The following is a 26,634-nucleotide window of genomic DNA, read 5'->3' on the forward strand; positions in this document are numbered from 1 at the left end:
ACACACAATCCCTTTCCAGCTCTTAAACTTCTAGGCCGAGTCTGCTGGATTTTTTATTTGAACCATTCCCCCTGTTAGGAAGGATCTGTCTAGATCTAATTATTCCAGTTTGAGTTAAGAAAGAGCCTCTTTCCTATTTTCTGTCACTATGACTTCCTGGTTGCCTCCCACTAGCAGTGACTTTTCACTTTACAGTTGCCAATCTGTAATTTTGAGCCAATGCAGAACATGCAGCTTAAGAAAACAGGAGAAAATCTTTGTTTGCAGAAGAAAATCCATAACAGGGAGCTTTTGTACAGCCCAATAGCTAGGCTGTGTTGGTGTGACTAATTCCACAGAAGACGGTAGACTCTGTAGGTTTCCCAGCTGATATGAGCTAAGAGAAAGTTTTTGTAGAGATATTCTGCTCCACAGTAAAATATCCTCTGTTAAAATCAGCACCTTGGAATTTAGAATTATCCCTAAACAGGAAAAAACATATTGTCCTGTAAGAGATCCAATGATATTGGAATAAATTAAGATGATGATAAGAAGAACTCCTGAGTAAAAAACATTTTAATAGTACTATTCATATTATCCTACAGATTTAATTGTGTCCATATTAGATTATGTTCAGATAGCCTTTGAATATCTCCAGAGGTGTAGTCACTACCCCTGGAGATATTCAAAAGCTTTCTGTACATGGTCCTCGGCAAACAGCTCTAGGCAGTCCTACTTTAGCAGGGAAGACCAGATGACCTCCAGAGGTCCCTTCCATCCTCAAGCATTCTGGATTTCTGTAATAATTTTGTCATACACAGAACATTTGCCTAGAAATTTCAAATAAGAAAGCCCAGGTTAGGAGTATAGTTGTTTGGACAGGAAAAACAAATTGCACATTTACAGTGCAATTCATTACAGAAAAAAAAATGCAGCTTATCTTCCTTTATACTGTAGAGTGATCAGGAGCACTAACACAGCCAAATAATGCTCAAGAAGGTAACTCATGAGATATTTAACAAAAGACAAAAATGCAGTATGGGACTTGAGAAAACAGTGATAGCAGTGATACTTAGCATCAGGGCTTGAATGCTTTTCTTTGCCATGTCTCACAATGAGAGATGGAGGAAAACTGAGCCTCACACTGTTTCAATATTGCCTGGTGGGAGCTGAGGCCCACAGCTCATGAATAAAGTCTGTTCTGAGCAAGCCCAGGGGAGACATGGCAGACAAGCCATCAGAAATTCAGCTAATGTGGCAACTTAAGGTTACTGAGCCTGAACATAATCTGAAATTTCTCGAAGACAACGTCAGGTGAGCAACGTCTTATGAGAAAGACAAACAGGTGTGGTACCTTTGAAGCGTACAAAAATATTCAGGCTTTAAGGTCTCTTGACATGGTTACAAAAAGCAGTACCACTACTACTACACCAAGGGCACTGTTATTATACCGTATCACCTCTGTTATCCAACAACTTCATTTTCTCATGGTTGTGCATACGTAGAAATAAGATCTGTCCAGTTTAGGTCTAATAGTTATTCAAAGGTATAAATGAGCATTTTTACAGCTCAGAAAATTATTTTAAAATCACTAGTAATGACTGTAGTTTGACCTTTCCCCCTGTCCTTTTGACTACACTGTTTTTGTGTAAGGGAGTAGTTTTCAAACTGAAGTCCAGCCTAGGGTTAAGAAACTGCTCCCAACAATGTTACTGTTTTCAGAATGAGAACAACCTCCAAAGATCCATTCACCCGAAGTAGAAGCTTCTTCTTAAAGTTCTCCAAACAGTACTCTCCCTCCACCCAGTGTTAGAGCCTGGAAACAGCTGATGTGAACATCTGTCTCCATATGCAAGCATGCACATCCAAGATGCAATTTGTGGACTTCTATCTTTCTTTCCTTGATGTTAATAATGCTCATGGTTTGTGACAATGACGCATTCCTCTCTGTTCTCACCTCTGGTCTTAAGGATCTATCAAGCAGTCTGGGTCATACAAAGTCACACAACAAATGTACCTGCCTCAGGGGGCTAGAAAATTTTCATCTTTGTAGGTAAAGGTCACGAGTGTGTCTCAGACTAGAGTTCCGAGTGCCTTGAAGTGGTTCATTGTGAGTATCTCCTCATCTCTGCTGTGCAGTTGCTGTTGCGTGGTGGGGTTTTATTTGTTTTCAGTTTCCGATTCACACTCTTTCCCCTTTTAATGCAGGCCTAAGAAACTTATGTCATATGTCCTGCTTTCAGCTGGGATAGAGGTAGTTTTCTTCTAGTATCTGGTGCAGCGCTGTGTTTCGGATTTGGTGTGAGAACAATGTTGATAGCACACACATTTTTAGTTGTTGCTGGGCAACGTTTACAATAAATCAAGAATTTTTCTGTTCCTTGGGCCCTGCCAGTGAGAGGGCTGGAGGGGGACAGGAAACTGGGAGGGGACACAGGCAGGACAGATGACCCAAATGGGTATTCCATACCATGGTGTTGCAGCACTATCAAAACTAACTATCCGCAACAAGGCTTTTACCATCCCATACCAGGTTGACTTCAATAAGTAGTTCCTGTGCCTTGCCCTGGCACAGCCACCTATCCCCCACAAGGTTTCACAAGTTCATTGACTGTCTGTGCTGTTGCTTCATTTTCTTCAGGCCAGACCATCCTGCTTCTTGCCTTTGCTGCATCTGGATTCTTCCTCTTCCAAGGTTCTCCTCCAGCCAGCCTCTCTCCCTCTGCTTTTCCCAAATCTCTCTTCATCCAGAGTTTCTCTTCCTTCAATCCTCCCCTTCCATACCCCTTAGAGCTATTTAACTACTTAGCGGGAACCAGCCACAGCTGCACATTATCCATGTCAGCCAACCCAACACCCCTGAAGCCAGCCCACAGCTGTATATTATCAATGTTAATTAACCTGCCTCCATTCCTCTATAACTGCTCTACACCATGGGATGTCATGCTGGGTATATAAACTGGGGGAAGAAGAAGGAAGGGGATGGGCATTCAGCATTATGGCATTTGTCTTTCCAGGTAACAGTTATGTATGATGGGGCCCTGCTTTCCTAGAGATGGCCAAATACCTGCCTACCAATGGGAAGTAGTGAATAAATTCCTTGTTTTGCTTTGCTTGCATGTATGGCTTTTGCTTTACCTATTATATTGTTCTTATCTCAATATTTGAGTTCTACGTTCTTTTCTGATTCTCCTTCTCAACCTGTCTTGGTGAGGGGGAGTGAGCAAGTGGCTGTGTGGTGCTTGCTTGCTCGTAGGGGTTAAACCGCAACTTCATAGAAGATGTTCATTTGGTACATACTAGTCAACAGCAAACCCATAACCCCTAAAGCTATACTTGAAATCTACTAGAAGTTATAGACATCTATTGCAGTGAAAATGACAAAATGCATGGCTTCCTAGGTAAATTTAAAAGTACTTGGGAAGGATCCCATTAATATATCATCAAAGGTGATCACCCAAGCAATAAGAATTAACAAGGCAGGTCCTTTGCTAGTGAAATTCTGTACTATTTGCTCAGAATGACTGCTCAGTCTGCCACTGAAGGGAATGTCTTCCCTCCTCTGCTGTGTATCAGCAAGAGATTTTTGCTTCCTGTTCCTGTTGCATTGCTTTATGAAACCTCTGTTCCCATCTGCAGAAAAAGTTGCAGCTTTTATCTCTAGCAAAATTTAGAAAAAAATCTGATGTTCATGTGCTTATTGTTCTTATCTAAAGCAAGCTGGTTGCCTGCTCTTCTCCCTCTGCCTCCTACTTTCCAATACTGAGACAGGACAGCACTTTTAGAAAACAGCCAAAATTTCAACGTAGAAAGTCCCCAGGAGTGCAAAACAGATGCAAAGAGAAGATATAACAGGTGAGTCACAGCATTTCTGGGGGACTGTGCCCTTCTAGCATTGCAGCTGGCGCTGTAGGATTGCTGCAGATGTCGAGAGTAATACAGAAGACATACAGTGTCTATATAGTTTAGCATCTTGGAAGAGGCATTACCTGAAGAGTTTTCTTCCTTCTGCATACCTTGTTGATCCTAGATGTTAATCTGTAAGATATCAAAAAGAGTAAAGAGCTTAAAATGCCCTTGAGGTCTAGTGTAATGGGGCAGCTAAAGTTCTTGGTAGGATTTAAGTTTGTTTGTATCCCCATGAAGTCCAGCATCAGAATCAGCGCAAAAAATTTTGGGAATGCTTTATTTTGGGAATAATTCAGCTCTTTTCTTTAAAGGATCCCAGCAAGTAAGTCAGGTGGTTCAGGGTGGGGAGAGCATATAATGCACCTTTCCCTTTACTAAGTATAGAAGTATGTGGAAGAAAATGTGGCTTTTTTTACTAACACAATTTTATTGCTTTAGTTTTCCTGAGTATTTCTAAGTCTTACTGCACCTACTGCAATACAATCCTATTTTGAATGAAGAGCTTAAGGAACCAATTTCACCAACAGAACTTCTATTTACACAGAATGGCAATATTTACAATGCTAAATCAAATTATGTCATGAGACAACTTTTTGTAAATTTAAGCCAATTAGTTGCAGGTTTCAAATGGTTGTATAGGCTTGTATTGTATTTTTTATTATATTTCAAGGACTTTCATTTTTGTCTAGGCATCATCACAGTCATTTCTATGTAAGATTTATTTTGACTGTAGAATAACTACTACTAGAAAGCTACTTTGTTTTTCTGTGGAAGAGTTCATTAAAATGATGATGATGTCTAGATTTCAATGAAAATCTAAACTACTCTGCTAACTCCTGATACTCTCTTCCTCTGGATACTACTTAAAGAGAATATAATGTTTTGGATAAGATGAGCTGTTTTACATTCCTTTCCCAATAGTTCTTAAAGTACTGTTCAATTTTGTTGATATTAGGAAATTTTAGAATTCTATTTCTGTTCCATATATGGCTGTTTTTCTCTGAATTATTTTCTTTTTTGTTTTTCCTTATTTTAACTTAATAAGGTACAGATGCTATGCTGCCATTGTTTTACCTATTGGCAGTCCTTAGCTCACACCCTGGGTCAGGGAACCATCAGGTGTTTTTTGACTGCATGAAGCATTAAATCCTTATTGCTAACAGTGTCTTATCCCGGTTTAAGCATGCAATTCTTTTCTGACTGCTACTGAGCCTCATGGGTATTCTCTAGCAAAAGTTTACAGCTCAGTGCATGCAAAATTTGCCTCTTCACTTTTCTGTTGGGAATCTGCTGCTTCTCATAGCTTCTCCTCTAAGTGGCAAATGCTTCTAAGCAGCCAGTTTAACTTCATGCTATAGGCATGATGGAAATGCAGAGAAGTTCAGAGCCCCATATGACTCAGAAGATGCACCATCTGCATTTCTACTAACTAGTGATACCTGCAATCATTAAAATACAATTAAAAAATAAAACCTTATAAATAAAAAAATAAACTCATCACTGTAATAGAAAGCAGATTTCTGCCTGATAAAAGTAATTTTTGCATTTTTGCAGGCTCTTCTAGTTTTAAAAGGGGTGAAACTACTGTAGCAACCAGGAGCTTTGAGACTTGACTGTCAAAAGATTCAACCTCCAAACAGCTTCTTAGATCTTTTGCTGCCAGCAAGTCAGAGCATGGTATGTTTTGTGGCTTCTCATTATAAAAGGGCACATGCTATCCAAAATATGAACACATAAATAAAACCTTTTAAGTACTTTCAGGCACTTGTTCACCTCCAGCACATGAAATTTAATCTTACTTTCCCTTGGTGGGCCTGACAGAAATAACATGCTAACACCTGTGTGTGGCTTCTTGATGAGCAAGTCAAAACGATGATAGCTCTCTCCTGTGGCAGAGAACATTAAAAGCACCCAAAGTGAATAAACACCTTTCCAAAAGGTTAAATGGAAAAGTGACATGAAGGACAAGGAAAACGGAATAGCAGGAAGAATATTTTGCATTTTCTTTTGTGTTTTTATTTATGTACGGGGAGAGGAGTGTTTGTGCTTCCAGCCTAAACCTTTCTTGCTTCTGCAGAAATATATGGCAATTCCCCAAGCAAGATTAAATATCTCTAAGGTTTCAGTGCCCAGCCTCCAAGCCAGAAAGGATGGTAAGCTATAGCCAGAAAGGCTCTGGCAGCACAAGGCAGGACTCCCAGTTTCATTCCTGTAGTGTCTTGGCTTTCTCAGAACCAGTAAGTATGTCACAGAAAGTAAGAAGTTCAGGGACAGTATTAATGTCTCTGTATGTAGACTGCCAGAGAGAAGTGCTTATACCAACCTAAAATGATACACAAGATTTTGTATCCTCTGGTAAATTGTTTCAACACAAATAAATATTTACTCCAACCATATGCAAAAAAGAAAAGAAACACCTATCTGAACTTCTTTCCAACTCAATTCCATGAATATGCACATATCGAAGCCTCAACCTGACCCTTGTAGAAAAGCTTTTTTCTTACTTTTCTTCATGTGATGCCCCAGGGTCTTCTAGGGCTAGAATACTTCCTCACCCTCGAAGGTTTAAGCTGCTTACGTGCGCAGCATATTAACCAGACTTGGGGTTTATTTAGTACTTTCTTGCCAAAGGAGAGTAAGGAGGTTTTCTTAAGTTGCTCTTAAAATAAGTCTGAATGCAACATGGCTAACAATGCTTGTTTATTACTACTGGAAAACCCAGCTGGGTGTAAGAGCTATGTCTGTCTGTGATTATAATTGCATGTGCTTTTATCCTCTTGTGCAAGGGTTGCATTTGGAATGAAGAGCATACATATACTTGGAAGGATACTCAAAGCAAAACACAAAATTTCTAGGATTTTTAACTTGTTAAAAGTAATTAAAATACATGAAATTAGGTAAAAAAAATAATCCTTTTTTTTTGGTCAACTCCCATCAGTATATTCTTTCCAATTTAAACTTTGTAGTTGAGATGATAAACCAGGCTTTATTTTATTTTCTTGCCATATAACCTTTTATAGATATTTTTAAGAAGATAAACTGATTGTTTTCATGTTATTACTTCAAACGATACCAAACTTCATGAGAATGGTAAATATTAAATAGCTTTTTGTACAGCTGAATGCTTCTGTTGTCTTATACAGCATTAAAAATACATAATAATAAAGATAGTACTTCACTCTGGTGGTGCATAATCTGACTTGTCCTGTGTCCCCAAAATAATAAAAAAATCCTGATTAAATATATTAATTTAAACTGAATTTCTTTCCTTGACCTCTCCTGCTACCTGCTGGTCAAAGTTTATTGTTCTCACATTTTCAGTTTGATGAAATCCAGTAAATAGGTCAAATGGAAAAAAACCCAAACCCTATAATATGTTTCTCTGCACATGGCACAAATTAAACTCCTTTGCTCTTTGCATTCTTGCCTTGCCAGCAGGTGCAAATGAAAACCCTGCCTATGTGATACAGAAGCTTTAGAAAGTCCACAGTCAGAAATGCACAGGTGAAAGAAGATGAATAGCTGAACTGAGATTCAAAGAAGGTTTATTTGAAGATCCATGCTAAAAGTTGTACAGTTGTAAGTGATTTGTAACAGAAGAAACGCAGTAACCATGGGAAACGTAGCACTGCTTTTGAAATTATTGGTACTTCTAAGGGAGGTTAAACTGCAAGTTGTTCAAGAAACCTATTGGTCTAATGTCCTAGGCTGGAGGAAAGATGTTTTGCTGGGATTAAGGGATGTGTTTGTGCCCTGAAAAGCTGTTTTGTCTAAAGCAGGCCAGGAGGCTAGTGTCTTCCAATGGCATGGATGTCTTTCTAAACAAGGAGGAAGTCTGAAACAGCAAGGAATGCAGTACAAAATTTCTGGCTTCCAGCAATGAAGAGGCTGATAAAAAGATGGATGAATACAAGTGCCAAAGCATCTGGTGCCCTGTGTTAAAGAAATTGTAGGGCAAGTTGTTGCATCTAGGAAGGCTACAGATGAGATGCGCTCAGGAGCTGTGTTCTGGTAAGGCTCTCTGCTCTTTTGAACTGAAGTTTTCTGCAGGGGGGTTTCTCACTTAGAAGGACCAAGCCACATCAGTTCTATCAACTTCTGCCAATTGGATCTGGCTGTTTCTGGAAACAGGTAAGTCTGCTGTTGGCCAGGAATTCTGCATGCCACAAACATGTGTATATAATACTTCTTTAATTTTATTGAACTTCAGATTCAGGGTACCATACATTGGAATCCTTCTCTTCATTAGATGTCCTACAGTCACAATAATGAGGATACTGAGGGATGTGGTCTTGAACAGACATGAATAGGCTTAGTGGTGCAGTCAATCAAGGGGAGGGTGAGTGTCAAAGGACTGGCCTTGGAGATGATCACTTGCTATAGGACTCTGGTAAAATGACTTACCTTTTGGTGTCTACTATGTGTGAAAAAGGAGAGAGAAACTAAATTACTTAATACTTCTTATGCACCTAAATGCTGCAGGGGCCTGGAGGAAGATGGAATTACTTAAACAGAAAGACAAAATTGCTCTGTTCTTGCTTTTAATTCTGTTCCATTTATATATTCTATAGTAACATCATTGCGAGAGTTTCCATTTGTTGAACAGATTTGTGTATTTGGGACTCTGGGTGAGATGTTCAAAACTGTTGAGTGATTTGATCTGCTGCTTTTCATCCTTTAATGAAAATCACAGTCTTGCTTCCCCACATCTCAGCCAACTCTTAGCTAAAAAACCTTGACTTTAGTAACAATTGCACGTACAGAGCAGCCTGGAAAGCCAACAGTCTTATATAGAAATAATTTTTGCATGGGCAGACAGAGAGGTTTCCCACCACTAAACGTAAAATTCCAAATCCAAATTGTGCTATGGTTGACTTACAAATGAAAATTGATCTGGACCTCTTAAGAAAGGAATTTTTTTGTGAAGTGGTGTTATACTGTGCTGCTAGGAGTTGGAACCACAGATACTCTTCAATTCAGCCACTACAACTCTGAGTCAAAACATAATCCCTTCTGTGCTTGCTACCCAAGAAAATATCTGATCAGCTTCTGGTCCTACCTACTTTTTGCTTTTATTCACTGCAAGTAAATGTACTTGAGACTGCTTGACTGGAGCAGCACTGATTGGCAAAGCTATTCTGGAAGAGATGCCCAAATTTTTTTTCAGTTGTTCCTGAATATGCATTTAGAATGCTTTTCTTCTGCATGGAGTGTGACACAGACAGAAAGATCGCAGTCATGAGTAAAGTAAAGGTTATAGAATAAATGCTCTTTTTGCTCTAAAGAAAATCTGCACATATTCAGTTATTTTAGAAGAGTTAGTGCAGAATTATTTACTTCATCACAATTATGCCAGTTACCTTCTCCCAGCAGATGAAGTTATGGCTGGATTTTGAGATGTTCATTTTAGTGGATTTTTCATGGTTTTGAATATTTAATCTCTGCATATAATTGTCAAGTTGCTTTAAAATAAAAATTACCAATACTTCTATGTGATAAGGGATAGTTAAAATTAATAATGTAGAATGAAAACATCCTAAATTTCAGGAGAGGACGGATGTAAAGTTTTTGTAAAGGGCGGAGCTGGTGTGGGCGTAATCATTGAGACATTCATATTTGTGTGTGGAATACGGCTAACGGTGCATTCAGGTAAGCTGCTGATTTTTTGTTAGAGGAACATGAGGATGCTATTTCCAAGGGCTTTGCTCCCATTTAAAATTTGCAAACATGAAAAAAATTGACAGGAGCACAAATTACTTCCCTGCTGCCAATGATAGCAGCCAGTTTTGTAAAAGGAAGATAAGCAGTAAAATCCTGTTTACAGTAGATTCATTCAAAGGTATTGTCTAATATAGGGATAAAGCAGCTTCCCAAAGTGAACGTTCAGAACACAAAGTGCAGCCAGGTAAGAAAGACTGGAAAAGAAGACTGCACATAGATGGATATAAGCAAAATAGATCATATTATTTCCCATGCATTTAAATAAACTTAAATTAAAATTAAATTAAATTAGCCAGCTGTGTGTATCAACTGAGATCTTTGCCATTAAATCATTTTTTTTCAGTTCAAAGTCATTCTGTAAATTCAGGTCTGCTTTCTGACTAGACTGAGTGCCATTGTCTGTTCAGTCTTACATTAGAAAGGGCTTGAAAGCTGCTACTGTCTGTTTGTAGACAGAAATACAATGTCCTCTGGGGAAGGATTTTAAGTTATATTTGAGGAAGAAAAAATTGGGATTAAAAATCTTACAATGGTTCTTTCCTGTACATCAGCAATTTGAAAAAAAGCCAAACCTCATGCATGAGATTAAAAAATAATTAGATGTTTCAGTCTGCTGCCTTTTTTTGTTTTTTTTGTTTTTTTTTTTAATTCAAATGAGTTTTTGCAGAGCTTTCTATAGTAGCGAAGGCACTTGTGACACAACTTTTGTCAAGGGGGTATATCTGATACTATATCCCACTGGGTGTAAGAATTTCTGAATTCTTTTTCCTGGTTTTTTTTGTGTGTTTGTTTGGTTCTGGGTTTTTTTTTATTATTATTATTTTTATTTTTTTCTTCCTAAAGGATAGGTTATTTCTACTGGAATATGAGAAATACTTATAACTCTATAGGCTCAAATATGTAAATCCATCTTTTCTGGCATACTCATCTTAAACTGCATCTTGAAGATAACTATACAGATACCTATATTTTGTAGTCTAGAAACACTAATGTATTTCTTTTGTACTGTTTTTTTGTCCTTATTTATTATATCTGACTTTATCATATGCTTCTTGGATATCTTATAAATTAAACTTCTCAAAACCTGAGCTTGATGATGCTGTGATGAGCTTTGGCATTTAGGGATTTAAAGATAATTTCTTCCCTTAATTTGAAACTTGCCACTATCTGTGTTTCCACAAGCAGTGGATGTGTCACATTTCAGAAAAAGAAGTGAATACTCATCTTGAAATTCAGACTTGTGAGTCCAGATTTACTCCCTTTAATAAACAGCATTCAAGGTCAAATCTGCTAGCCCAAGATGATTTTGCTTCTATCTCCATCACCGGTTTTTGAGGTGTTTTTTTAGGGTTAATATCTTCAAGAGGAGAACTGCTTGAAAAATGCCTGAATTTTTCCAGTCATTGTAGAGAGACATTAGGACACCTGTACTAAGTTTAGTTAACTCACATGTGTAGGATGTATCTCTGGTCTGTCTCAAGACATCTACTTTCCTTGAACATGTAGTCCAGAGTGTCAGTATCCTTGCACCATGTGAAGACTTAAAAAAACCCACCCTGACTTTTCAAATGAAGATTTTTACTAGTTTCACAGTTAGAAATGGAAAGACCATTTATAAGTAGGGAGAAAGCCTGCCATGGATCAAAACCTTCCATGTCCAGGATTTTGTAAAGCTCTGCTGTGATGCGACTTTGGAGAGTGCAAACAAGAGCTTAAATGCCAAAGAAAAATGCACCTACAAGTAAAGCTAGGTAAGCCTGAAAAAATGTGCAAGGCTTTAGAAAATAAGTACCTGTGCTCCTGAGGATTGCATGCATACAGATTTGGGCCACAGCTATCCAATACTGGTTCCCCATAGAGTTTAACTGATGGTTTGGGTTGTTGTTTTATTCTGTTTCCAGAATAAACATGACACATGGGTCGTTACATTTCAATATTCCAAGAGATTTACCTTTCAATTTATGTATAACTTAGGATTTAACAGCACTGGAATATCACATGTTGTTAAGAATTTATGAATGTCATTGCTGTCCCTGATCACTGAAATCTATGGATGAAAAATATTTTTGGGTGTCTTTGGCTTCCAACAATTATTTCTTTCAGTATTTTGGCAACCAGCAATTTTAGTGTTCAGAAAATATCAGCATGCATAGATTTTTGTCCCAAGGCAGACAATCAGAATTTTAATAGGAGTAGGTAAGAAGTTAGTGTTTTCTAGAAGTATGTACTTTCATTTATTTCTACACATTTCCAACAAGTCAGGCAAAAAGCAGGTTTCATCTCACACATAGTAGCTCAATACATTGGATGAGACTATGGCTGCTCGTGTGATTGGATATGACACAATCCTTAAACAGAAGCAGAAACAATTTGCTGCAGCATTCTTAGGCAATGTTCACAGGGAGCAACTACCTCTGGAATTGAAGCCAGAGCTGATCATATGTTTACCAGCAAACAAGGTACTATTAGAAATTAATTTCATTAAAGCTTTTGTTACTGCATATATCATTGTTCTGAATTCTCCCTGCAACTGGTAATTCACCTTCAGGAATGGAATTAAACTGTAAAAACAGGTATTTTTTCCTAATGGAGAATTGCCTTGTAAATGGTTTTATGGTTGAAAAGCAGATGTATAGATAAGATGGAGTGATAATTACTTTTTGGTGAAAGAAACCAGTTTCCAATTTGAAGTGGAAAGAAAAGAAAGGGACACATACGTATGTTACAGGATGACGGTAATGTTAAGCCATGAGTCTTATTCAGTAATAAGCTTATGGATATCATAATTTAATACATCCAGTTGCATTTATTTAACTTCTATTCTAGGAAAGGAGGAGTTAAGAAGGCAAATATATTTCTCTGGATGTTTTTTGTAAAGCATTTGCTGGCTGTGTGAATACAGGAAACTCTGGGAAAACAACATTTGGACAAGGGACAAGAATTTTTGTAATACCAAGTAAGTGAGAAGTGAAGAATTTGATATATAAACACTAACAACCAAACTTCCATTTCCAAGGTTCAGCTTTTCATATCAACCCAATTTCACTAATTAAACTTCCATGTGCTTTTTTTTAAAGCATTTGATTTATTTGTAGATTTAGGAACTCTTGTCTCTGTTGTGCTGAGTATCCATGAGACTGAAAAATAATGAGTTTTCTTATGCCAATCCCTTGGCTTTCTCAAAAGTACTGTGCCACAAGGGCAGCGGTGTGGAATGATTCAGAAAAATCTCCGATATTCTTTTAAAATTAATATATTGGCACAATAATGGCTGCAGAGAAATCTTGCAATGCTAAATACTGTCCTCTTTTTGTATCCATACTTCATCTGAAATATCTTAAATAGAAAAAAAACAGTGAAATGTAAAACGACTTTGCTTTTACAGACCCAGAATATGTACTGAAGTGGACACTGAAGAATTAAATTGATGCCATTTGTAATAAGATTTGGTTTAGCAAAATTTTAACCAACAAAAGTAAATTTCTGTGGATACAGTCATCAGTACAGCAAGATATTTTGCTTCTAAAGATTTTGGAAAGGCAATATTTAACTCTGTCATTCAGTGGTGATTTGGAATCTGTTAAATTCTTGCTGTAATGGTTTATATAAAGTGCCTTGTCACAGTGTGACTGGTGGTTATGGAAAGTTCACTTTTGGTGGAGGAACTCATCTGTTTGTGCTTCCAAGTAAGTCTTTCAGTAAAAACAGTGATCTTAGATCGTAGTGTTTCAGAACATCCCAGATCCAGTGACAGTACATTCAGTGCAACTTCTGTGTCCTCAGCAGAGCTGAATGAAGAAATGTACTTGTGCTTTGGTCATAGATATCTTCTCCCAGATGGAGTGATGAATTGACATTCATCCTAGAAGTGTGCAGCAGTATAAATCAGACAGGATAACTTCCAGTTTCTGTTTAATTCTGTTCTGGCCTTACGATTTCAGTGAAGTACCTTTATGAAGGAGTTTGTATTCAAGGTCTTCAGCATCAGGTTTTCATTTCCAAGCTAATATCTGATAAAATACATAGATGTTCTCAGGGGCTACGAGACAAGTAGCTACTAATTTCCTACCTAATTCGAGACTTCAGCGATGCTAATTCAAAACTGTTGCATTGTCCTTGAAAGCTAAGCGATTAAGAAGTAATTGGAAGTTTAATGGGCCTCCCTTTTAGCTTAGATATTTAAGCTACTTAAAATGTTATCTTGTTCTACTAGGTTGATTGACTTAATTGTGTATTGAATGCTGGTGATAAAACGGTCACTTGTGCTGTTGCTGAGAGGCATATACCAGAGAAACAGAAATCAATAAAGTAAAATGAACTTTCTTTTCACTTCATAGAAAGAAATAAGAACAAACTCATTAATAGGAAACAAATTTCCAGTTTGCACTTTTAGTTTTAAAAAAATACCTGAGGAAGAAAAATAGTCTAGATAGCACTTCGCATAAAATATTTATATGTATGTGACAGGTTTATTTTTTCATTTAGTTTTGTGAAAGGCACAACTTTTTCTCTATATTCAGGTCCTGGAACTCACTAGGATGCTTTTAGCCATGAAATTCTTAATTTCAAATTTCAGAATTTATTTTTGTAGAAGACTCTCATGCAGTGCAACTGTAGAAGGAAGAAAGAGATATTTGAACAGAGGGTATGGTGTTATGACACCAAGTAAGTGTAGTCTAGTTAACAAAACTCAGCATTTTTACCCATTTCTCTCTCCATACTCTTCAAGGCATGGAGATCTATCTGGCTTTGAAGTTAAAAGAAAAGCTAAGGGGGAAGAGAAATTGAAATCCAAATGTAAACCATAAGACAAGTACTCAGTGGTATCAAGCAGTTTATTCTAGCGAGCGTATGTTTTCACACAAGAAATAAAAATTCTGGATGCTGGTCAAAGGCCAGGGGGCCTAAATTCAGTAAGGTAAGGTGATCACACTTACTGCAGGATGCAAAAATACAGTTTGAAGGGCCAGTTTCACTTTCTCTGCATGAAAGCAAAACATACCTATCTGAAGTTTTCCAAAGCTATTTTGGAAATGCACCCAGCTCCAGTTATTGGTCCATAATGCTAGTAGAGTGGCAGTAGAGTATCATTATACTTCTGTTGTGACAACCCTGAATACTGTAGGAATCTTACACTTGGTTCTCCTGCTTGTGATATGTAGATGTCAGGCTAAATAATCTTAGTAAGTCCTGATTCTTGATCTGTGATCAGAATGTTATTTCTGTTAGATTCTGCCTTAGATTCATAGATGAGAAATTGTGGTTCTGCTGAACCCTGTGATAAGCATTCCTCTTTTCCATATTTTCCAATTATGTGTATCTATCACAGAAATTTCTTAGGGGTATGGTTAATTATTTGACTGCAAGGACAGGTTCTCTTTCTTTCTCTCCCTTATGTTTCAGTCTGCATATAAGATCTGAATTTTTAGTGAGGAACAAAGAACAAAGGTTTGTAGTCAGAGTGCAAGCATTTTCCTGTCCAGTTAGCTTACAGAATGGAAATGTGTTAATGGGTTTTCAAATATATGCCTAGATTTTCTTGACCAAGTTGAGTTAAGTCTGGGCTGGGATCATTTTGATTCGTTCCTGTCCAGATATCATCACAGATCAGGCGTTTCCCTGTTTTGTGTACAACTGCAGAGCAGGAAAGGTTTTTTCAAAGCAATTAAATGATGTGTGAATTCAGGAGCAAATTACAAGTTGCAGTTTGGCAAAGGAACAAGACTCATCATTAAGCCGAGTAAGTGCATGAACAAAAGTATCTTGGGAAGTATTGGAGACTCATGCTGGGAATTGATCCTGGGAAGGGAATCTCCTTCCATATCTACTGCTTCTAGGGCTGAAATAACACGGTGGGTGGAATATTCAATATAAGGATAGCAGCAAGAAAAAGTCTGGATTTTTTGTAAGGTCTAATAGTAATAGCTTATGGAGAGTTCTTCCTACAGTAATTACAGTGCTATGTTTCCAGTCAGACAAAGGAAGCAAGGACTAGATTCCCAGCAAAATGAAAACAGTGTAAATCAGCATAGAGTGCCAGAAAGCTGTGACAAATCTTTCCCCAAACTACAAAATTGTCTCATTTCTCGAGCTGCTTAAGCTTCATGGTATTCCTTGGTAGAAAGAGACATTGCAGACAGTATAAAAGAATGGACTTTCATTGTGCTTTTCACATCCTTTCTGAAGAGAACCTCAAGGGCTATCCATGTGTGGAATTACTTGAGCAAGAAACAGAGAGAGGAGAAGGTGGCAGAAAATTGAGGAGTCTCTGCCCTACAAAAAAAAAAATAAATAAAAAAAATAAAAAGAGTGATTTAATATGCATTAACAGAGATAGAAGAGCCTGCAGAAGTTTTGCTCCTGTGAAATACTGGACCAGCTGTCCCAGCCAGATATTCTGACTGCTCAGTTACATCTTTCTCTGCAAAACTGTTCAGGACCAGGGAGGGAAGTGCTTCTCTCTCCTTTACCAAGGCACAGATTTGAAAATAAGTGTTAACTAGGATTTCTGTAGAGATATTCTTAGTTTATTCCTGGCTATGTCAAAGCATACCATGCTCTGGGCACTTAATCTTTCTTGATCTGTAAAAAGCATTGACATGAAACCTGCTAGGAAATAGAGAAGCTAGCTTTCATTTTGTGGGAATATCTAACAGGCATTTTGCAGACATAGTTTTATTTTGACTGGAGTTTCCTGCTGTGGAACCTGAAATGTGCAGAAGAGCATGTTTTTTTTTGTAAAGGAGCTTTTGACAGTGTGTATTCAGGAAATGCAGCCAGACTAATCTTTGGAAGAGGAACCAGGCTGCTGATAAAGGCCTGTAGGTATCTCTTCACCAATACGGTTAGGAAAGACCGAGTACTTTAGGTCTTTTGTCAGATCTTCCTTAAAATACAGAGGGAAGAGCTTCTTTAAAATATGAAGTAAAGGGCATGGGGAAGAAAAGCATACACTAAACGATTTGCTTTTGACTTCTCTGCCATGTTGATGTGAGTGGAACAGGTCAGGAATCACTGTTGTTCTAAAATCAGCGAAAGACCTTTGTGTTTTACAAATGCCATGTTAGTCAGAAAAACCCTGCACGGGAATATGTTTGAGATTAGTGTTCATGCACAAATCTTGCTTGCTCAAAAGATTAGGTGAAACCGGCTTCTGGGACTTAGGTTTGGATCCCTTATTTGGTTCATTGCCAACTGAACAAACAAGAAAAATTGAATTGGTGTTGTCTGGCAATTTACTTCTATTTATTTTTTTCTTGGCTTCTTTTGCTTATGGATCTGGTCCCTGGCTTAGCTTCTGAGATTGACTAGCTGGCTGATCTGTCTAAACTCTTTCTGTAGACCATGAGAAGTTTTAGAAACATCTATGTTAGTTGTTTTAAAAAATGGTGGAAATTTCATCTCACTTTGCTTAACAGTGTGTTCTGGATTTTAAAGGCTGAGGCTTCTTTCCTTTACAGTTTTTCTATAGAAACTTATTACTGTGGGACAATTAAGTTTTCCAGGAAATGACCTTTGGGAAAGGCACAAAACTAATTATGAGATCAGGTAATCTTGAAACAAATAGTTGTTTCACATTATAAATGTGAGGCTGAGATTCTAACCATGGCAAAAATGGTTGTATTTTAAAACTGTCCAAGGAGCTTTAACTGTGTTATGCTGACAGGGCAATGGGCTTGATTTTCTACTTCACGTATTTCAGAGTTGTTTCTGTCTTCATTTATATGGAAAAATCAGAGGCATACAACTAGAAAGACATCTTAATATGCGGTCAGAGCTATGTGACAAGGATGACATCTGTTTTCCCCTTTGATCTATTTTGAAAAACGCATATACTTGTCTGGGCCAAAAGTTGTGTGCAGTTTTTGTTAGTTGATGTGTCACTGTGTGAATTCAGCATCCAACTGGAAAGTCACCTTTGGAAGTGGGACGCTACTGGTGGTGAAACCTGGTAGGTAGAAACCCTGAAGGAGTAAGGATAGGAAAGCCTATTTCCCTTTTCTATGAAACAGCCATTAAAATTCCGTTGTTCTTCTGTGGGCAATCAAAGGACAAGGTTGATCTTGCATGAGGGGAAAAAAAAAATTGTTATAAAGCTAAATACCTATTTGGAGAACTGGTCTCTCCTGTATGTGTCATTAAGAGATATGACACTTGTGAATGTTCAAAATGAGTTTAATTCAGGTTCTGGAGCAATTACTACAATAATAATTTTCTGGGCAGCTTCTATTGATGTCAGTTGTCCTTCTGAGAGACAGAGAGAGATCATCCATCCCAGTGGACTGTATGCTGCATGTTTCTTTTACTCCAAAAAGAGTATGCAAATCTCTCAGTTATAGCTTTCTACACCTGGAGAGAGGAGTCCTACCACAGATACTCCTTTTCTTCACTACTGTGTGTTCCCAGAAATCTCCCAGACCTGCAGGGACACTCACTGTCCTTTCATTTCAGTTGCCCAGAACCTTTTCCTCATTTATGCTCATAAGCTGGAGTTCTTGTCTCTGCTGGAAAAACTGTCTTACCTTTTGCTCTGATGTTCCTGGTATGTTTCCATCCAGGTTTTTACTTCTTTACAAAAAAAGTTTGCCTGTCTTGGAAAGCGATCTGAATAAGCAAGGTGTTGTTTGTTTGGGGAATCAGGAAAGGTATTTTTAAGATTTGCACTATGTGCACACAGGTCCAGGGGGGGAGATCTCTGCTTCTAACGCTGATCTAATTCTGCCAGAGGAATTTTGCTGTTAATCCTTGTAGCATTTTTTCGTATGAATGAAGGATAAAACTTGCAGTCAATGGCCATCTCTGTAAAAACGGAAAAAGATCATCAACTAGGAAAATCTTTAAAGGAAATCTAAGTTTAAGTTCCCAATGAATTTACTTGAGCAGACTAAAAGAAATATCAAGCAGGAAATAATGAGCTACTGAAGGAGAAAAAAGGCTTTTCATTTTGAAGACAAATACTGTGTGAATAGCATCATGCTACTAATATATTGTCTGAGTTGAAGAAAGGTGTACTAAGGTACGCCCTCAATAATTCAACTCTGTCAGTAACCTACTTCCTTCCAGAGAAGCAGAGTGAGGTCCTAAAAACATTTGCTGAGGGACAGACATTTTGTGCCATGGCCATGTGAGTATGGGTTGCCTTTCTCTCTAAGGTTGTGGATGAGCTTGTGTTCCTGTTGAGCTGAAAACCCCTGAGTGAATGATGGCAAGGTCACACTTGGCAAAGGGACAAGACTTCAGGTATTGCCTAGTAGAGGCTGCCACCTTCTTGTAGCATCCTTTCATATGGGCAAAGCTAACACTATCCAGCAGGATTTCCACCATCTCTTTTCCCGGGCTTGTGGCTCATTGGCTTTGGGGTTACACGCTGCCTGCTCTCCATCAGGGCAGGCTTTGTCTCAGGGTAGAAGCATCAGTCCTCACAAATGCGGTTTGTAGCCATAGGTCCAATAGAGCTCTTAGTCCCACAGACAGACTGGGGTGGGGGTTCTTCACTCCAGGATGTACCTGACAGTGAGTGAAATTCAGTACTGTTTAGTTAATCTGATAGTGCCCAGCTTTGCCAAGTTGTTGGGAAGGTTTTTGTTGAGAGAGGAAATGCTGTGTGACCACAGGAGCTGGTGCATATAAACTTATCTTTGGATCTGGAACGAGAGTCACTGTTAGGCCGTGTAAGTCCAACACTGCTCCTCTGCTTTCTGCCTTCTTTGAGACCTTTCTTGGGGTGGCTGGGAGCAGCAGTGTGGCTGGGTGCTTGGTCAGTTATGTGTGACCATATTTAGTGACAGGTTTTGTTTGAAGGGAATGTGCCGGATTGGCCCAAACCCACCCTTCCTGCTCTCAGTTTGGCTGGGACAGTCAAAGTGGCCACACGCCTGTTCCCAAAAGTCCCTGCTGTCCCATGGGGAGGTTGTCCTACGCCACTGCTTCCAGCGGGGTTTGTGTTGCAGTGGGAAGCACAGTCACCCTGCTGCTGCCCCTCCAAGCCTTGGCAGGATTGGGCAAAGGCTTGTGGAGAGGTGCTGCTTCTCAAATGGCTTGCTGGGCTTTTTGTTATGGAAGGAAATGCTGTGTGACTATAGCTCTGGCTCTGACAAGCTGACCTTTGGCTCAGGGACCAGGCTGTCCATCCAACCCAGTGAGTGTGCAGCTTTCTTGTGTGTCCTTTGTCAAAACTGCTTGAGTGTCCACTGGCACACCCTGTAGATATCCTTGTTGTATCTGGGTCACCTTTCACAGGGGAAGGAGAACACAGGTGCTATTTCAAGGTGCTCTCATGCTAGAAAGTGTTTCCAGGTGGAGGATTTCTGATATTTGGGGAAACGTGTCCTGAGCATGGTGCTCCAGGCTGCTTTCAGCCTAGGTGAGGTGTGGACAGCGAAAGAAGGAACGTCATGTGGCTGAACAGATAGCCAGAAGGAGGAGGACCCTGAAAAAAGTCAAGAAAGTGCAATTACACTGCATTGAACAACTCTGCAGAAATGTATCAGGTTTTCACTTTAGTGAGTGTCCTACTTGCCCAGGGTATAAGTGAAACTGCTGCCGGTACCGGTCAACTAGTGGAGGTGTCACGAGCTGGGAAGTAACCCTCTGGGAATCTGTAAAGTGCTCTGCTGTCCTGTCAATGGCTTCAGATTCACTTTTGGCTCAGGTACTAAAGTCACCGTCTTGCCAAGTAAGTGAGTTAATGCCTGCATATTGCAATCTCACCCAAATATTCTGTCTTAAGGCTGTGCTCCAGCAACAGCACAGGGCAAGCATATAGGAAAGGAAAGGTAAACTGAACTCTCTGGGGAAGCTTAGGTTATTGATAAACCAGAAAGCCAAGAGCAAGAGTGTCCTTGTCCTCCTTTGCACAACAAACCAAGACCAAGCCGTTTTGGCAGTCTGTCCAGAAAAGTCACTGTGCCAGTGAATGACTGGTATTGCCCAAGCAGCCTAAGAAAGTCATCCCTCGGTTTTTATCTTTCCTTCCACTCTGTGTTGTGGTTCCCAAAGCCAATGCTGTCTCCCATCCAAGGAGTTTGTCCCACCCCTTGCAAAAGGAAATTGCGGGATGGTAGAAGAGTAGGCTGAGCCTTGGGTTCTTGTTAGGTTGTGTAGCACTGTGTGACCGGCAATGTAGGAAAACTGCAGTTTGGGTCGGGGACGAAGCTACACGTTCTGCCAAGTATGTTTTCTTCTCCTGCTTCTCCGCTTTATGCTGTCTCCTCTTACTGCATTCCTACTTTTAGCCCGCTCAAGGCCAAAAAGAGAATTCAAAGGCATAAGGGAAAGAAGACACAGAGGATTTGTTTTTCCTAGCCTTGGCATGGCTGGGCAAAGGCTTGTGGAGAGGTGCTGCTTCTGCAACGGCTTGCTGAACTTTTTGTTATGGAAGGAAATGCTGTGTGATTATGGTTCTGGCACTGGCAAGCTGACCTTTGGCTCAGGGACCAGGCTGTCCATCCAGACCAGTGAGTGTGCTGCTTGCCATTGTTCTTCCATATGCCTCTCTTGCAATAAGGGTGTTTTTATATTCTTCCTTTTGTGTTAACTTTGCACACCTGAAATGCCTTCTCTCCCATCACAGGCTCTGAGAATGCTTTCAGATGTAGTCTTTAATGAGGTTGTGGCTGGACAGAGGAAACCTCAGCCTGAGGTCTTCACAATTTTTTGAGAAGTGTCAACTATGCCTTTCTGGAAAGGTCCTTGCCAGCCATACTAATGGCTTCCTTGCTATGGGAGATGTGAGTGTTTGTGTAATGACTTTTGTTGCTGCATCAATGGGAACAGGTATCACCTTTGGAGATGGGACAAAGCTAAGTGTGAAGCCTTGCGAGTAGTGTCAAAGCTACTTTTTAGCCTGCAGGGCAATGCAGAAGTGTATGCTGGGCATACATTTTGGGAAGCGCTCCTGTGAGGTCACATAACCCTGTGCCCTCTCTGTGGGAGTGTAAAAGCTATGAGCTGCTGTGAGTTGAGTGGGAGGCAGGACAGGTTTGTCCTTGGGGAGTGGAGAAAGCTCTTAACAAAGGCACCTAAGGGCCATGAGATTGAGAAACGAGATTGAGAGAAACTTGTGTGTCTTAGTTGCAGTTGTTGTTGCTGGGTAGCGCTGGCTGCTGCTAAAGAGGATCAAAGGCAGTGCTGCAGCCCCTATGGGCAAGGGCAGTGTTGGAGGAAGAGCAGCTGTGTGTTAGCCTTGGGTGTGTGTATGATGCTGTTGTAGCTGAGGAATTCGTGATTTCCCTTGTCTTTCACCATTTTTTCCATGCTCTGCCAGGAAAGGCAAATGTCCACCTCTTCTACAGGTGATGTTGTTTCCTTTCTGATAGCTGTGGGGTTCTTGTAAAGCTGGCTGTGGCTGTGGCAATTTTCAGGGTCAGATCTTGGCAAGCTCACCTTTGGGCATGGAACCAGACTTTCTGTCCAACCCAGTAAGTAGCTATGTGTTAGTTGTCTTTCATTGTACCCCAAAGGAGCTTCTTGTTCCCACCCCGCCCTTGATCTCTATGGGGAATCTTCTCCTATTTACTGGAAGAAAAGCTCTGTGTGGGTTTTGGTAGTGGGTGTGTGACTGTGCGATTTCAGCACCCACTTGGAAAGCTGCTTTGGGGAATGGGACACAACTGATGGTCAAACCTGGTAGGTAGAAACCCTGCCTGAAGGAGTGAGGATAGGAAAGTCACATGCCTTACTTGGAAAAAAACCCCAGCTGAGCTCTGCTGGAAACTGCTCTGCACGGGGATGCAGTGTGTGTGTGTGTGTAAGTGTTTGTGTGTGAGATAGAGCAGTCAGAACCAAGAAAGAGTTTTTGAAGGTGTGCAAGTGAGTCCAGGGGCAGATCTGTGCTTTCAGGGTCAATTTTTTAAGGGCTGAGAGAGAAGTTGTGATTATAATCCTGCATCTTTCCTCTAGATGGAATAAGGATGCACTGAGAGGTCATCTCTGTCAAAGCTGGAAGGGGTGACCAGCTGTGACTGGTGTTAAAGAAATGCCCAGTCAGCAATGCACAGCTGGGGAGGAACAAGCTAGTGCAGGGCAGACATGATTTACAGGGTTTTTGTTGTGAAGACAAGCACTGTGTGACTAATTACGGCAACCAAGTCACCTTTGGAGGTGGAACTCAGCTAAGGATAAATGCCAGTAAGTTCCAAAGCATTTTCCTGCTCCACTTGGTGGAACAGTTTTCTGGTCATGAGTTAGCAACTAAAGTGGAGGGAGACTGGTTCAATCTGTGGGACTCTTTGCTTCGCTTTCTCTGGTAGCAGCAGAGACCTTGATTCGACAAGGCTGTGAATTTACCCCTTCCACTTACTCCTGCCAGCTCCTGTGCTCTGCCTGTCACATAAGCAGACTGGGGTCCTGAATCCTCTTGTTTATAGAGACAAGTATTTTGCACCATGGCCATCTGTACTTGTGAAAATTGGGGTGGGTTGCTGATGGTTCTGTCGAGCACAGCCCTGGGTGTTGGTTTTTTTTTTTGCTCTTTCCAAAGCAAAGGTTTTCCTTTGCTCTGCTGAAGAAAGATCAAATTAATAACCCTCTTGTTTGCACCAGAATCCCATTTGTGATCTCTCCTGTAGATGAGATTCTCATGAGATTACTGGTGGTAGTGCTTCAACTGTTGTTGCATTACTGCGGTGGTAAGAGTTGGGAGTGTGCGGACTGTAACTGTTACAGCTGCAGTGAGCGATGGCTTTCCTGCCACTCGTACAGCAGATCCAGACTTTCTGCTGCTTGAAGTTTAGGCAGCATCATTGATTCAAACACAAACTCATGGTGGTAACCTAAAGTGTAGTTTGAGTCTAGGTCAGCAGATTCCTCTTGTCCAGAAAATTTCCTAGCTCAGGAGACACAAACAAGAATTCCTTGGTGCTGGGAACAGCTTAGGTTGTTTGGGTGACCAGGGAACAGGTGTCCAGCAGTGACATGCTTCTCCATAGGGCACCTGTCAGACCTGCACACGGTGCAAACCCAGGTATTCCTTGATGTCTTTCTGATCGCTCCTTGCCAAGGCTGCAGTTGCTCTTGGATTCAAATGCCTGGTGTTGATGGGAAGGAGCTGATCTCAGAGATTAGTGGTAGAGTTACTGGCATGAGAGATGAGCATTTTTGCTGGGGTGTGAAGGACTTTTTTGAATGCAGGGAACTTGAACCTGCTGCTGGGGATATGGACATGCTTGGTTGTGAAGCACAGTGAGTAGACCTGCTGCCCAGCTGCTGGTATGTCTTGCTCTTTGTTATCCCAGTCCACCCTTTCCAGCTCCCTGAGCACTTACCTTTACCTGAATGGAACGTGCTTGTTCCTGGCGCAGTGGGCAGCAGGCTTTCCAGCATCTCTCTTCTTGAGGTTGTGGCTCTTCAGCTATGGGCTTACATGCCACCTGCTTTCCTCCAGGACAGCTTTGGCTTAGGGCAGAAGCAGAAGGCCTTCACAAATGGTGTTTGTACCCATAGGTCCAATGGTGACCATGTCAGGCTGGTCAGAATTGCCATTGCTCTCAGTATGCCCGGGATGGACAAAGTGGCCAAACACCTGCTCCCACGTGTGCCGTGGTGAGGCTGTCCTATGCCACTGAGCCTCAGCAGGGTTTGTGTAGCAGTGGGAAGCACAGCCACCCTTCTGCTGCCCCTCCAAGCCTTGGCAGGATTGGGCAAAGGCTTGTGGAGAGGTGCTGCTTCTCAAATGGCTTGCTGGGCTTTTTGTTATGGAAGGAAATGCTGTGTGACTATAGCTCTGGCTCTGACAAGCTGACCTTTGGCTCAGGGACCAGGCTGTCCATCCAACCCAGTGAGTGTGCAGCTTTCTTGTGTGTCCTTTGTCAAAACTGCTTGAGTGTCCACTGGCACACCCTGTAGATATCCTTGTTGTATCTGGGTCACCTTTCACAGGGGAAGGAGAACACAGGTGCTATTTCAAGGTGCTCTCATGCTAGAAAGTGTTTCCAGGTGGAGGATTTCTGATATTTGGGGAAACGTGTCCTGAGCATGGTGCTCCAGGCTGCTTTCAGCCTAGGTGAGGTGTGGACAGCGAAAGAAGGAACGTCATGTGGCTGAACAGATAGCCAGAAGGAGGAGGACCCTGAAAAAAGTCAAGAAAGTGCAATTACACTGCATTGAACAACTCTGCAGAAATGTATCAGGTTTTCACTTTAGTGAGTGTCCTACTTGCCCAGGGTATAAGTGAAACTGCTGCCGGTACCGGTCAACTAGTGGAGGTGTCACGAGCTGGGAAGTAACCCTCTGGGAATCTGTAAAGTGCTCTGCTGTCCTGTCAATGGCTTCAGATTCACTTTTGGCTCAGGTACTAAAGTCACCGTCTTGCCAAGTAAGTGAGTTAATGCCTGCATATTGCAATCTCACCCAAATATTCTGTCTTAAGGCTGTGCTCCAGCAACAGCACAGGGCAAGCATATAGGAAAGGAAAGGTAAACTGAACTCTCTGGGGAAGCTTAGGTTATTGATAAACCAGAAAGCCAAGAGCAAGAGTGTCCTTGTCCTCCTTTGCACAACAAACCAAGACCAAGCCGTTTTGGCAGTCTGTCCAGAAAAGTCACTGTGCCAGTGAATGACTGGTATTGCCCAAGCAGCCTAAGAAAGTCATCCCTCGGTTTTTATCTTTCCTTCCACTCTGTGTTGTGGTTCCCAAAGCCAATGCTGTCTCCCATCCAAGGAGTTTGTCCCACCCCTTGCAAAAGGAAATTGCGGGATGGTAGAAGAGTAGGCTGAGCCTTGGGTTCTTGTTAGGTTGTGTAGCACTGTGTGACCGGCAATGTAGGAAAACTGCAGTTTGGGTCGGGGACGAAGCTACACGTTCTGCCAAGTATGTTTTCTTCTCCTGCTTCTCCGCTTTATGCTGTCTCCTCTTACTGCATTCCTACTTTTAGCCCGCTCAAGGCCAAAAAGAGAATTCAAAGGCATAAGGGAAAGAAGACACAGAGGATTTGTTTTTCCTAGCCTTGGCATGGCTGGGCAAAGGCTTGTGGAGAGGTGCTGCTTCTGCAACGGCTTGCTGAACTTTTTGTTATGGAAGGAAATGCTGTGTGATTATGGTTCTGGCACTGGCAAGCTGACCTTTGGCTCAGGGACCAGGCTGTCCATCCAGACCAGTGAGTGTGCTGCTTGCCATTGTTCTTCCATATGCCTCTCTTGCAATAAGGGTGTTTTTATATTCTTCCTTTTGTGTTAACTTTGCACACCTGAAATGCCTTCTCTCCCATCACAGGCTCTGAGAATGCTTTCAGATGTAGTCTTTAATGAGGTTGTGGCTGGACAGAGGAAACCTCAGCCTGAGGTCTTCACAATTTTTTGAGAAGTGTCAACTATGCCTTTCTGGAAAGGTCCTTGTCAGCCAGACTAATGGCTGTAGAAATGTAGCAGAAATTTAGTGAAAGCCTCTTACTTGCCTAGGGTGTAAGTGAAACTGGTGCCAGTACAGCTAGTGGAGGTGTCCCAGCTGGGAGGTAACCCTCTGAGAATCTGTAAAGTGCTCTGCTGTCCTGTCAATGGCTTCAGATTCACTTTAGGCTCAGGTACTAAATTCACTGTCTTGCCAAGTAAGTGGTTTAATGTCTGCATATTGCAATCTCATCCGAATGCTATGTTCTAAGGCTGTGCTGTGTCTTGGCAATAAAAAGAAAAGGCTAGTTGAAATGTGTAGTACTGATTGAAATACTCTTGTAGTTCTTGCACTGGAGAAAAAACCCACCTGTATATAGAAATCTGGACTGATAGGAAGGTGGGCTTCATCAGTTACTCACACCCTAGAATGCGTTCCTGTTTTTATTCCCATTTCTTTTTGCCATTCCCGTACAACAGTGGCTTGGGGCAGGGATCATAAAGGAGTAAGTTCTTCTCATCTTTGATACATGACATGACTATAATCCTGCTAGTTATTCCCATGTATTTGAACATGGGAAAAAGGTATTTGGCAAAAAGAAGCTAGAGGAGATCTGTGGAAACCTATATGAGTATTTAAAGCTTCTCTCAGAGGCGGATCCGTGATGACTTTATCCAAGTCCTCCAACACACACTGAGGTG

General features: G+C 40.8%; 1 protein-coding gene across 5 annotated transcripts in view; it reads left to right on the top strand.

The window, feature by feature from the left end:
- The window catches only part of LOC308061735 (T cell receptor alpha chain MC.7.G5-like), a 103,084-nt gene that overhangs the window by 60,655 nt on the left and 15,795 nt on the right, over positions 1-26,634 (top strand). The window contains exon 3 of one of the 5 annotated variants that reach the window (XM_080382135.1): positions 13,221-13,295. The exons of 1 other annotated variant lie outside the window; for it this stretch is intronic. In XM_080382135.1, coding sequence (XP_080238261.1) covers positions 13,221-13,295 — 75 coding nt within the window. Of the gene's footprint in view, positions 1-9,479; positions 9,538-13,220; positions 13,296-17,481; positions 17,561-22,670; positions 22,738-26,634 lie in introns of all 5 variants that reach the window. 3 more of the 5 variants (XM_080382134.1, XM_080382136.1, XM_080382133.1) reach the window with 3 other exon arrangements.

Source organism: Falco punctatus, assembly GCF_963210335.1.
Source record: "Falco punctatus genome assembly, chromosome: 4".
Classification (NCBI taxonomy): domain Eukaryota; kingdom Metazoa; phylum Chordata; class Aves; order Falconiformes; family Falconidae; genus Falco; species Falco punctatus.